This window comes from Muntiacus reevesi, chromosome 2 (genome assembly GCF_963930625.1).
Source record: "Muntiacus reevesi chromosome 2, mMunRee1.1, whole genome shotgun sequence".
NCBI classification, from domain to species: Eukaryota; Metazoa; Chordata; class Mammalia; order Artiodactyla; family Cervidae; genus Muntiacus; species Muntiacus reevesi.
The window spans coordinates 60,097,366-60,111,045 of NC_089250.1; the positions used below are offsets into that span (position 1 = coordinate 60,097,366).

At 45.6% G+C, this 13,680-nt stretch overlaps 1 protein-coding gene across 1 annotated transcript in view; it reads left to right on the forward strand.

Annotated features, from left to right (window-relative positions):
* Window positions 1-12,508: 12,508 nt before the first annotated feature.
* The window catches only part of ASXL1 (ASXL transcriptional regulator 1), a 65,525-nt gene continuing 64,353 nt past the window's right edge, over window positions 12,509-13,680 (forward strand). The window contains exon 1 of the mRNA XM_065921823.1: window positions 12,509-12,661. Coding sequence (XP_065777895.1) covers window positions 12,605-12,661 — 57 coding nt within the window. The 5' untranslated portion in view covers window positions 12,509-12,604. The remainder of the gene's footprint in view (window positions 12,662-13,680) is intronic.

Here is a 13,680-nt window from a genome sequence, read left to right on the forward strand (position 1 = left end):
CTCGTGGGGCTCTGTGGAGGATTCAGTAAGCTGTTCTGTACTAAGCACTCTTTTGAATACAACAGGGAAAAAACCCTGCTTCCCTGGAGCTTGTGTGGAGCTAGTAGAGAGAGACAGCAAGTAAATATTAATCATAAAGACAATAGTAATCATAATACATTAAAAATACATGAATAAGAAAGCAGAGATGTAGAGCACCTGGCGCCTGGCATGAGGCAAGCCTTCTATCAACGGAAGCTGTTGTGATTATTATAGAAAGCACTTTGAAACCGTGGACAGTACCGTATTGAGGTGGGTCTCCAGGTGACTGCAAGCAATTTGCCTTCATCCAAGCCTACCCTCATCTCTGCTCAATTACATTTCACTCAGCCTCCAAGGCCCCTTTCGAGTTGCCTGGTTGAAGTCTCTGTCTCTCATGGAAGAGTGTTCTTTTTTCCTCCCTTCAGCTGGCATTAACTGAATGCCACTCTAGGCCAGTCCTGATGCTCGACTTTTTGCGATGAAAAACCTGAGAGAGGTGTGGTCAGCAGCGTGAATGGAGAGGCCCACAGCACTCTGCGCTACACGGTTGAAGCCTGGCTGCCTTGGTTTTAGTCTGCCAGGGGAGAGCCCAAGGCTTCTGAACTCAGTGATCAAATTAGCAGATAAATTAAGACCTCAACATTCTTGTTTAAATACTTCATTGTAAAAGTAAACATCTGCATTATGGTCAAATGCATAATCTCTATTTAAGCAATAAGTGTGAAAGTGTTAGTTGCTAAATCGTGTCCAAGTCTTTGTGACCCCTGTAACCCACTAGGTTCCTCTGTCCATGGAAGTCTCCAGGCAAGAATACTGGAGTGGGTAGCTATTCCCTTCTCCAAGGGATCTTCCTGACCTGGGCATCAAAGGGTCTCCTGCAGGCAGATTCTTTACCATCTGAGCCTCCAGTGAAGCCCCATTTAGGCACTATGATCTAACCAAAGAGCTACAAGATAGAGATGTAAGGACCTGTGGAGGAGCAAAGACTTCAGGGCAAATAATTTCTCAAGATGTAGACAGTATTCTACCAGATAAGCAGGAAATGTGGCAAACTGGAGCAGAGAGGTTTTGGAGCTGGGCTTCCCAGGCAGCGCAGGGATAAAGAATCCACTGGCCAATGCAGGAAATGCAAGAGACGTGGGTTTGATCTTTCCCTGTGATGGGAAGATCCCCTGGAGCAGGAAATGGCAACCCACTCCAGTATTCTTGCCTGGATGGATGTTTTCTTTAGCCTTCCAGCAAACTCTGAGAGCAGCAGGGTAGGTATTAGCCCTCCTACCAAAGTGCAGTAGCTTGCTTCAGGTAGAACGTGCTAAGCCAGGTTTGCTGTTGCTGCTGTGCCATGCTCAGTCACTTAGTCGTGTCTGAGTCTTTGCAACCCCATGGACTATAGCCCACCAGGCTCCTTGTCCATGGAACTTTCCAGGCAAGAATACTGAAGTGGATTGCCATTTCTTTCTCCAGGGCCTTTCTGACCCAGGAACCAAACCCCAGTCTCCTGCATTGCAGGCAGATTCAAGAGGCAAATATTATTTAAAATATTAAAAACTATTAATTATTAGTAACAGTGTAGCATTATGAAAAGAGCTCTTGTGTCAGCCAGACTTGTGTTCAGATCCTGACATTCTCATTTCAAGTTACTTAAACTTTCTGAGCACTGGTTTGTCTCCCTTTTCTGTAAAATGAATGAAAAATACCTTCCTTGTAGGACTGACATATGATAAATATGATTATATTAATATAATCCTAGGTTGTATAAGTGCTAAATGCCATTTAAAATCAAAATACAGCAAGCTTTATTGAATGTTCTGATTATAAAAATCATCTATTCTGATGATAAAACATTGAAACAATACAAAAACATTTAAGGCAATACTTACATATCACTGGAAATTCGATTTCCTATAGCTGATGGCGAATTTTTTAGGTATCTCTTTATGCAAACTCTTAGTTTGACCTTCATAATATACATGGGTCCACAGTACACACCTGTCCTGTTTTCACTCAATAATATGTTATACACCTGTGTTCAGTTAATAAATATAGATTTATATTTTCGTTTTTAATCGCTTCCTAGTAATCTATTGTGTGAATCACCAGAATTTATTTAACACTGTAGATGATCACTGAAGTAATTTCCACATTATTTTCTGTTTTATATGATACTGTATTTTTTTTTTGGCTGCACCATGCAGCATGTGGGATCTTAGTTCTGCAACCAGGGGTCAAACCCTACAGTAGAAGCAAGGAGTCTGAACCACTGGACTGCCAGGGAAGTCCCTATAGAATACTGTATTAAGTAACCTCATACGTAGATCATTGTTCTCTTATTTAACGTCCTTCCTGGGATAAATCACTGTAAATGAATGACTGGCAAAGAATTTTCCCATTATAATTTTGTTCCATTTTGGTAAACTGCCTCCCAAAGTAGACTATATGAATTTGTGCTTCCACCAGCATAAATTGTGCCCACTTCCATACAGCCTTATTAACACTAGGTTCTGCCAATCTTTTTGATTTTTGCCAGTCTGACTTGTTGAAAAATGGTGTCTCACTTTTGTTCCTGTCTGTGGTTACTAATGAATTGGAAAATATTTTCAAGTATTTATTTCCATTTATGATTCTCCTTTTGTTAATTGCCTGTTTAGGCCATTGTTATTTGACTATTTTTCTATTCAGGTGTTTCCTATTGACTTTTTAAGAACTCTTTGTCATGAATGTGACAGATATTTTCCTCCAGTGCATTGACTGTCTTTTACCTTGTCTGTGGTGTTGTATTACCAAATAAGAATTTTTAATTTTATGAAGTCAAATCTTGACTTGATTTTACTTGATGGATTAAAAAAAAAAAACTTTTAAACATGTTTAGAAACACTTCCATTTCCAGATTATAAAAATAGTCACTTGTTTGTTGTTTCTTCTCAAAAAAGTAACAACAACAAAAAAAGAAACAAATTTCATTGTTTACATATACACCTTTGATCTAAGAGGTGAAATTTAGATTTAAGGAGAGAGATGGAGCTCCAACTTAATTTTTCTCCAAATGGCTACCCAATCGTCCTGTTCTGTTTATTGACTTCCATCTTTTCGCCACCAATATGACATGTTACTTTTACTGTGCACTGCAATTCCTTATACATTTGGCTCTATTCCTATACTCTGTTCAGTTTAACAGGTCTGTCAGTTCCTTTTTCAAAATGGCATTGTTTTAGTTGGTGTAGGTATATTTTAGTACTTGGTAGAACAAGTCCCAACTCATCCTCAAACTTTTCTTGGCAATAGGGCGGTGGAGTGGAGTGGTTAAATTCACGGCGTTTGTGTTCATTCAGCCAGCCTGAGCTTTGTAATTTACTCATTTATTCATTTATGGCTGAGCTGGGTCTTTGTTGCTGCACGTGCTTTTCTCTAGTTGAGGCGAGCAGGGGCTGCTCTCCAGTTGGAGTATGCGGGCTTCTCATTGCAATGGCTTTTTTCGTTGCAGAGCACAGGCTCTAGGGTGCTCGGGCTTCAGTAGTTTCAGCATGTGGGCTCACTAGTTGAGGCTCCCAGGCTCCAGCGCACAGGCTCAGTAGTTGTGGCGCACGGCACGTGGGATCTTCTCGGGATCAGGGATTGAACCAGGGATTGAACCCGTGTCTCCTGCATTGGCAGGTGGATTCTTTACCGCTGAGCCACCAGGGACAACCCAGCCAGAGCTTTAATCCCAGGTCCACCACCCACAAGCTGTGTAATCTCAGGCAATTTGTTTTTCTCTCTGAACCTCTGCTTCCTCATCTGTCTAAAGTTAATTGTAACAGTATCTACCTGACTGTGTTTTTGTGAGGATGAGATGAAATGATGCATAGCAAGTCTGGCACATGGTAAATGGTCAGTAAATGTTCAGTCTTTTTGTTGTGAAAAAGATGCATCTGTTTTTCCAGTTGAATTTTAGGGTCACTTTAACAATAAAATCTTCCTGGGATCTTGACTGGGATGACCTTTACTTGATATGCTAATTTTCAGATAATGAATGTCCACGCGTTATAGCGTTTTCCAGCCTGAGGCAAGTTGTGCTCTTTATGGGTATATGGGTACGAGACTTTATGCTCTTTGGTAGAGTTTATAGTTTTCTTCATATAAGAGGTGCGATTTTATGTTAATTTATTTCCAGATGATATATGTTTTGTTGTCATTTTGGTGAACATGAATTCTTTAGTCCGTAAGAAAGTTATTCACTTTTTAAATTGAGAGGGAATTGACATTAGTTTCAGGTATACAACATAATGATTCTGTATTTGTATATATTGTAAAATGATCACCACAATAAGTCTAGTTAACATCTCTCACCATATGGTACATCTTTTTTCTTGTGATGAGAACTTTTAAGACCTATTCTCTTAGCAACTTTCAAATATACAATACAGTATTATTAATTATCATTGCCATGATGTGCCCATATCCCCAGGACTTATTTTATTGGAACTTTGCACCTTTTGATCACTTTTACCCATTTTGTCCACCCTGCCTCTGGCAACCACCAGTCTGTTCTCTATATCTAGTCATTCATTTTTAAATGTTTATGTTGCAGCCAAAGTAGCTATAATTGTTGAGATGGGGAATAATTTCTCCCTGCACAGTATCAGCTTTGAGACATTCCCTTCTCTCAGCTCTGGGAGCACCCCAGGTTTCCATCCCTTGGCTTGCTGTCACTTGAAATCCATCTCTGTGATGCAGAAACTGTGTCTAATTGGGCTTTTAGTCCCCAGGGCTCAGCATACAGCTTGTATTAGTACAGACTTACCAATGCCAATTAAAGACGGTGCCCCATGCTGTATTACTCTTTTCTGGAATAGAAGAGCCTCTCTTCTAGGAGACAGGGCAGGACAGCAAATAGGCCTGCAGTCCCTGACCTCATCTGGCTGACAGTCTAACTTGGGAGCCGACATTGGGGAAGTCATCATTAGGGTCAAGAGTGAATTACATTAAATATTTTTCCTCATTACATTTTGAAGGGAGTTTTGGGTGCTATGGGAGTGTAAAGGACTTAGTTGAGTACAGGGCAACAGGAAAAGCCTTGCTGAAGAAATATTCCAGGAGGAGCCCAGGACGACTCTGCACCCAATGCGTTCTCTCTCCAGGGCAGACTAGTGTTAGCACCCAGGCCTCCTTGAATGAATCCATTCAGCAAAGAGCATCTGCTCTGTGTCAGGTCCTGTGCTGTTGGGTCTGGGGCCACAGGGTTGGGTAAGAGCCAGTATCTGAGCTCTAATCAGAGCTCTGTTGATTCTTGGGAGTTACAGGAGACAATCAGAGCTCCTCAGCATGGGAATCTATCTCCTGTCTCTCCCTCATGCCCCTACGAGGCCCCAGCCCACCTCTTTGACCTCTTCTCCTATCCCACTGGACTGCTAGCCCCCTCGCCAACTGAACACACTTGCACTTTCACACATGTGGAGGCTGCCATCCCCCGCGTCCATCATATTCACTGTCACTTCTACAAAGAATTCCCTTGAGCTTCTCCTTTTTTTCTTTCGGCATTCAAGAACCAGAGTATCACCACCTCTGTGAAGTCTACCCTCCCAGAGTTTGGTACTGAATCCTTGTCCAAAATTATGGTCGTGTATAGTTATTTATAGTATATTATCATGTCTGTGATCCCATCAGAGCAGGGGGCCCTCCATCACTGACTGTGACTCTGTCTCTTTGGTGGGAACTAATTCACAATGGATCACTTAGGAACTGCAATTAAAACGGGGTCAGAGAAATGTGACTTCTGTAAGTAAAGGGGCAGAGTACAGAAAGAGGAGAAGGGGTGGGGTGGTTCTGAACCTAGGGCTCCGAGAGCAGAGGAGCCAGCTGGCAGAGTGTGAGCCGTGTGCAAAGCTGGGCTCTGCTCTAGTCACTCTGGCATGTCGGACTCTTTGCGACCCCATGGACTGTAGCCCGCCAGGCTCCTCTGTCCATGGAATTTTCCAGGCAAGAATAATGCAGTGGGTTGCCATTTCCTTCTCCAGGGAAAGCTGGGTTACTTGGGTTTCAATCCTGGCTCTGGCATGTAGTAGCTCCATGAGGTGAGACAAGTGGTTTTATTTCTCTGAGCCTTCAAGAAAAGGGGAACACTATGATTAGTATTACTATGTTGACTTCAGAGGGTCTGGGCACGTGTTAAAATTCTATAAGGAATTTTGTTTAAATAGGTGTAAGTTTTTCTGGAAGGAGGGTTCCTTGATTTTTAAATTTCACAAAATGTATAAGTTAAGCAGGAGGGAGGCATTTTCTTAGTTGTCTATTGCCATGTATCGCTGTGTAGCAGATGACCTCAGAATTTAGGGAGTTAAAACAATGAACATTATCTGACCAAAACAATGAACATCATGTGACCGTTCCTGTGGGTCAGGAATCCAGGAGAAGCTTGTTTGGGTGATCCTGGCTGTGGATCTTTTATGAGATTGATCTCTCAAGATGTTGGCCAGGGCTGAAGTCATTTGAAAGCCTGTCTGAGGCTACCTGCCGTGTAGACGTCACCTCTCCATATGACTGCCTGAGTGTCCTCCTGACATGGTGCCTGGCCTCCCCTAGAGCTTATGATCTGAGGGAACAAGGCAGAAGCTGCAGTGGTTTTTATGACCGAACCCCAGAAGCCACACATGGCCATTTCCAAAGTACCCAATTGGTTTCACAGTTCAGCCCTATTCAGAATGGGAGGGACTAAAACAGATGTGAATGTCAGGGCTGGCAATCACTGGGGGCCATTTTGGAGGCTGGCTACCACAGCACCTTAGAAGGAATTTGGAATGAGGAGCCGTCAGTTTAAATCTTGACTCCACTGACAACTGTGTGATCTTGGGAAAGTTCCTTCGCTTTACTGGCCTTGCTAGTTATCTCACTCAGCTCACATGGTAACTGTGCTACTCAAGAGTTAAGGCCTGTGAAAGCCATTCATCCAAGCCCTGGACTTCACATTCAGTTAGTAGCAATCAATAAAGAGGAGGAGCAAGAAAAGCCATTTGGTGCAGTGTGTAAGTTAATGTTTTCAGTACAAAAAAAAAAAAAGCAAATGAACTAACCAGCTCATCTACCAGTCTCATCAAACTAGCACCACTCTTAGAATTTTGGTGTCAAAATGCACTTTAAAGTTTCTTTTCCTTTTTCACAGAGGAAGAATGGAGGAAATGGCTTAAATTAAGATGAGAAAGATTTATGGAAGATATGGGTACAACTCTCTGGCATTAAAGAGACTGAAAACTGGGATGGGTTCCTTTGTGGGGTCCTGAAATCTCCACCTGAAAATTTTAAAGAATTAGGCAGTATGATGTTCTTATCTACAATTTTGGTAAAAATTCACTCAGGTCATCCTTTGAAGCCATTTTAGGAGGGGATCCCACAGATCTTTTAAAGTAAAATGGTGGTGGTGGTTTAGTTGCTCAGTTGTGTCAGACTCTTACGACCACAAGGACTGTAACCTGCCAGGCTCCTCTGTCCATGGGATTTCCCAGGCAAGAATACTGGAGTGGGTTGCCATTTCCTTCTTCAGGGGATCTTCTCGACCCAGGGATCGAACTTGCATTGCCGGAAAATTGCATTGCTGGTAAATTCTTTATCAACTGAGCCACCAGAAAAGCCCCTAAAGTAAAATGGAAAGATGTATTATTGGGAGTTCCCTGTCAGTTCACTGGTTAGGACTCTGCGTTTCCACTGTAGGGGGCTGGGTCCAATCCCTGGTCAGGAAACTGAGATCCCAAATCCTACAAGTTGCACAGCTCAGCCAAAAAAAAAAAAAAAAAAGGTGTTCTTACATTGTTAAGCATGAAAGACTTTAGTTTTTCAGCATACTCAAATGAGTATGAGTAGCATATACTCATTCTAGAAGATTTGGAAACTACAGACCACTGTAAAGAAGTGAAAAACATTAGATCGGCCACCTTAATCTAAACGCTCTGTTTTGTGGTTTAGAGGAGAAAAAAATTTTTTCGGGACTTCCCTGGTGGTCTAGTGATTAAGACCTTCCAATGCCTTCCAATGCAGGGTGCAGGTTCAATCCCTGGATGGGGAACTAAGATCTTACATGCCTCAGGGGCAACTGAGCCCAGGCACTCTGGAGCCCAAGTATGGGAAATAGAGAGCCTGCCAGCGGCAATAAAGATCCTACGTGCCACAACTAAGGTGCAACGCAGCCAAATACATTTAAAAAAAAATGTAATACTTTGTAAAACCCACTCTCCCCCCAGTCGTTCGAATGTAGTCTTACAAACCAGAAGTAGCCAATATTAACAGTTGGGATTTAAACACCTTTTTCAGCCTCATGGGAGACTGAAAAACAGGAATGGATTTAAATGATGGTGAAGGGCAGGTAAGCTGAATCAGTGAAGTGATGAAGTCCCCATCCTTAAGCATCTTTACAGCTTGCATAGATATGTTTGGGTGAATCCTGCCTGTTTACCAATTCTGCCTGGGCAGATTCCAAATACTGTACAGGGCTCATAAGTAGTACTCAGGGATTTTGTCCAATACAGTAATTATTGAGTAAGGTCATTAATTCCACAGGTTAAGTGCCTAGCACATGCCAAGACTGTGCCAGGTGTTGAAAGTGTGATGATGAACCCAGTAAGATGCTAACAAGAGCACAGACACTAAACCAAAAATCATACAAAGAAATGAACTGTGGGGGGAAGCCAGGAGAGGTGCACATTTGTGAATCATCTGCTGTTTTGGAAGTTTAGGCAGTGTTATCTCCCTGTGACTCGAAGGAGATAATCTGACCTCTCTGAACTTCATTTGGAAATGGGGACAGAATTACTGGGAGAGAACGTGTGTCAGTGTGGCAAACTGTTCCAGGGCTTGGTTCACTGAAGTATAAAATGAGGCACTTTTTACACTTCTGACTCAAACCTTCTTGATGGCTTTTAGTGAGTCTGCTGTGTTCCAGTGAGTCCGTTGTGATCTCTCTACAAAGATCCCACTTAATCCCAATCCCACCCATTTGAGTTTATGTACCCATTGTCCAAATGATGACTCTTGAGTCAGATGTTTCATAGCTTGACCAAGACCACACAGCCATGGAGAATGACTACAAGAAGATTCAAACCCAGGCCTGCCAAAATCCAAAGTCAGTGGCAATGCATTATCTCTTAGTGAGGTTCCTAGGATATATGTGTCCTTTTGAGAATGCTTAGGTTTGCTGGTGGTGTGTTTGCTATTCAGATTCCTGACTGTGCTTTGCTCATAACTGTGCAGTTTGAAAACACTGACTCATCCCCAAACAGGGCAGGGCTGAATATCAGACCTGTTTATCTTATACCGCCCTGGGGCACCTGTGTTGACTTCAAAGGAACTTTGTAATAAAAGCACTGTGATAAAACACACACACACACACAAATATATATATATATATATATAAAATATATATATATATAGGCTTGTTTTTGCTGTTTTTGACAATAGAATATACTCATGAGTCTCATTAACTTTAAAAAAAATCACAGCTACTTAAGGTTTAATGACTAAAGCCAATTCTCTAATACACATCTTGCAGAGTCCTCTGAACATACTCCTTTACACTTAACTATGATGTTGTCATTAGTTTCCGTTTGATTCTGCAAGGGCAGAGACCTTGAAACATTCATATCTGGATTCCCCTGTGGCTTGACTCAACTGAGAGCCAGGCAATACTGGCTGAAAAAATTAGGTATCTCCACAGTCCCTGCATTAGCTTTCTTTTGCTATTATAAAAAGTTACTAGGTTTAGTGGTTTAAAACAACATTCTGTCTCACACTTTCTATGCTTTACAAGTCTGGACTGTGTGGGTCAGCTGGTTCTCTGATCTGGCTAAAATCAGCCTGTTAGCAGGACTGGACTTCTCTCTGCAGGATGAGAGATGGGAACGGTGGGGAGAATGTGTTTCCAAGCTCATTCAGGTTATGAAATCTCAGTCCCCCGCGACTGTTTAACTGAGGTCCCATTGCTTGTGGACAGGGCTTTGTTCTCTCCTTCTAAAGACTCTGACATTCCCTGGCTCATGACCCCTTCAGCAACAGTGGGTTGATTTCCTCTCAAGCTTTCAATCTGATTCTTTTCTGCCATTTCTCTCCAAGGCATCTCTTCTGCCTTCCTTTTCAAGGGTCCATGTGATTACACTGGGTTCACCCATATAATTCAGGATAATCTCCCTATTTTATGATCCTTAATTCCATCTTCAGTGTCCTGTTTACCATGGAATATAACATATTCACAGGTTCCAGGGACTAAAGCATAGTTTTTCTTTTTTTGGGGGGAGGGGGGCAACAAGAACATTATTCTGCCAACCATAGTGCCTATACTAAACGTGTATATTTTAGAATAAATCTTCTCTAGTGACTCCCTGGAGGTCAGGGGGGCAGGGGTGGTAGTGGGATGAAGCTACTCAAGAAGAAAAGATTTTAAACACGCCAAATGACCTGTCAAAAGTTACACATTAAACTACCACCACCACTATCACCCTTTTGTGAAAAGTCAGGTCAAACATTTCTTTTCATCACGGAAGTGGGGTTCTTCTTTCCTCCCTATTGGGGTGAAGTTAGAAGGAGACAGAAGATTAGAAAACACACTTAGGAATTCCCTGGCAGTCTAGTGATTAGGACTCTTGTGCTTCCACTTCAAGGTGCACAGGTTCCATCCTTGGTCAGGGAACTAAGATCTCACATGCCATGTGGTGCAGCCAAAAAAACCCCAACAAAACCATGCCTTATTTTACCTTGCACAGGCTATTCACCTTGCAGGATTTTGTTTACTGGACCTGAAAGCCTTCTGTGTGATGAGAATTTGAAGGAGGAACACTGAACTCCATGGTGTTCCACGTGGGCAGCACCCTGTTGATTTTCTCTCATCACTGGCTCTCCCATGTGCTAACACCAGGGAGTGGAAGGTGTGCTTCCTCACTGTGGGGATCCTTTCAAATGTGACCAGTGACACCTCCTGTCTAATTTTAAAGAACTGGCCATTATCCAGTTTAGGGCTGATTCTAGTCATGTTTCTGGAGATGATTGATTCAATAAATAGGCACAGAACACCTATGTGTTGGGTACTCTGAACCTCATTTCATTTCATGCTTCTGCAACCAAAGCCTGCAGAGGGTGAGTATGTTGCTCACTGTCTCTCAGCCTGTACCAATTATTAAACACTTACTCTATGCCAGGAGCCAAATTACACGGACCTAATGTCAGGGTTCCCCCTGCACACCCTCTTCCAACCTGCCAGGTGTTTTATGCTGATTTTCATCTCAAAAATACTGTGATAGCCACGGAATGGTTTAGCCAGGATTCGGCTCTAGGCTCTTTTGACTCCATGTTCTGTGTTCCCTCTGGGGTAGTGATTCTAAAAAGGTCTCAGGTGCATTCTGGTAAGTATGGCCCCAAAGTCCAAGTTCTTTACCCGTAATCTTATCAAGTTCACCAGGTGGTAAGAACGCTGTAAGCTGCGGGTGCAGCTTCTGCAAACGTACAGCGGCATGAAAGCACAGGAGGAAATGGGGAACTTTTTAGGTCCATCAATCGTGCAATAACCGATTTACTGGTATAAGTGTCTTTCTGTCTCATTATTATGCAGCGGTGAGTCATTTAGGGGAGGACCAAAAGGGAAAGTCCTGTCTCTAGTCACCTACAAGAAGTGTCAGTGAGAACAGCTTAGGCGGAGAGGGGCAAAAGTGGGCGCTGGGAATCGAGCTACCAGCTCTCTATTCCCACCCTTAGCCGTGCGTCGGCCCGAAGACGAGACACGCCGAAGGGGTTAAACGTAGCTTGGGGTAGGGGGGCAGTCGGCCACCGCCCCTTCCCAGCATCACCTCCCACAATGCCTCGGGCCCCCAACCAGTTCCCGCACCTCGCGAGACTCGCCCAGCCCCTTCCCCGAACGACTGCCCGTCCCCCATTCCCTACCGAGCTCTGCGCGGGGCGGAGGAAGGGAGGGGAGGGCGGAAAAGACGGGACGCGGGGCACGTCGGGAAGTGTGGTCCAAGAGTTTCAAGCAGCCATATTCTTCCGGAGCGGGGGAGGCCAGAGAGGCAGCCGGGACTACAACTCCCAGCTGCCCTTTCGGTTTGTTTTTGTTCAAAAAAAAAAAACCCCCACACTCCCCCTCCTCACTCTTCACACACACTCACACACACCCACGGCAGACACGCATACACCCGGGCGCCGAGGGGAAAGCCGATTCTCGTCTTCCCGCCCCATCGCCAGTCGGGTCTTGGTCTCTTAGCAAAGCGGGAAAGCGGAGGCCGGAGCCGTGACCTCTGACCCCGTGGTTATGCGGAGCCGCCGCATTCCTTAGCGATCGCGGGGCTACTGCCTTCGTCGCCGCCGCCGCCGCCGCCGCGGGCGACTGACGCAGCGCGGGCGCGTGGAGCCGCCACCCCTCCCCCACCGCCGCCCTCGCGCCGGGTCTCGCGCCAGCCGGTCCCCGCGCGCCCGCCCCCTCTCCCCGGCCGCACCCGAGTCCTCGCGCGTCGCCGCCGCCACGCGCCCCCCGCCGCCGCCGCCGCCGCCGCCGCCGCCGCCGCCCCAGCCCCGCGCCGCCGCCCGCCCCGCCCGGAGGTCCCGCGTGGAGCCGCCGCCGCCGCCGGGGAGGAGGAGGATGAAGGACAAACAGAAGAGGAAGAAGGAGCGCACGTGGGCCGAGGCCGCGCGCCTGGTGAGGCTAGCCGCCGAGGGGGGCTCGGTGGGGGTTGTGAGGGGTGGGCTAGCCGAGCACCCCCACAGGGAGGGGGAGGGGCGAAGCCCTGCCCACTGCAGGAGGGGGCGGGCCACCTTCCTCCCGGAACGGGACAACCCCCTAAGGCGTTGGGTGGGGAGAGGTCCCCCGCCGGATCGGATGTGGCGCCTTTTTCTGCACGCCCCCCACTCCCCCCCCCAAATTCCTGCGGAGGGGCGAGCTGGCGGGCCGGCTCCTCCTCCACTGGGCGGCGGGGCCCCAACCTCCCCTCCCCCACTATTTGGCAGCGTCTAGGGGGTCTGGGGAAGCTTCGTTTGTGCACTCGGGGGAGTTAGGTTTCCGGGAAGGGTCGGAAGCTCCTCCCTCGTTTCCTGGTGGGCAGTGGGGTGGTGCGTTTGACTAGGGATGGGAAAGAGCCCCCCCAGTCTGAAGGACGCGAGTGGCATTTTGAGCTTTCGCAATCTAAACCGGTGTGTGTGGAGGGAAGCAAAAGGCTCGCTCCCAGCCTGAACCCTGAGCCTTGGTTCTCAAACTTTAGTGTCCTGTGGGGTCACCTGGGGAGGTTGTTAAGAGCGTTCATCCTAGGGCCCTACTTAAGACCTACTGAGTCTGAGATTGTGGAGTAGAACCTGAGTAATTAATTTTGACCAGCTTCTCAGGTTGGTTGTAATATAGGTGACCCACGGAGCACACTTTGAGATCTGCAGACCCGAGTCCGCAAGTTAGCCCGAAGATAGGCAGTCTGCAGACAGCTAACTACACTTTGTAAAGAATGTTTGCGTGTGTTCTCTGTTCTTTAGTGTCCTCTTGCATGTATACATGAAGTGTTGGACAAAGACCAGGTGTCTCTGTTTGAAGATACTGCTCACTGAGGACTTAGCAAAGGAGAGAGTAATTTGAGTATTTGAAGCTGCCTGGTAATGCGGGTTTTGTGAATCTTCTGTTGTCCCAAAATGTCAGAGAACTTGCAAGTGAAATATATTTCTCTGGTTTTGCAC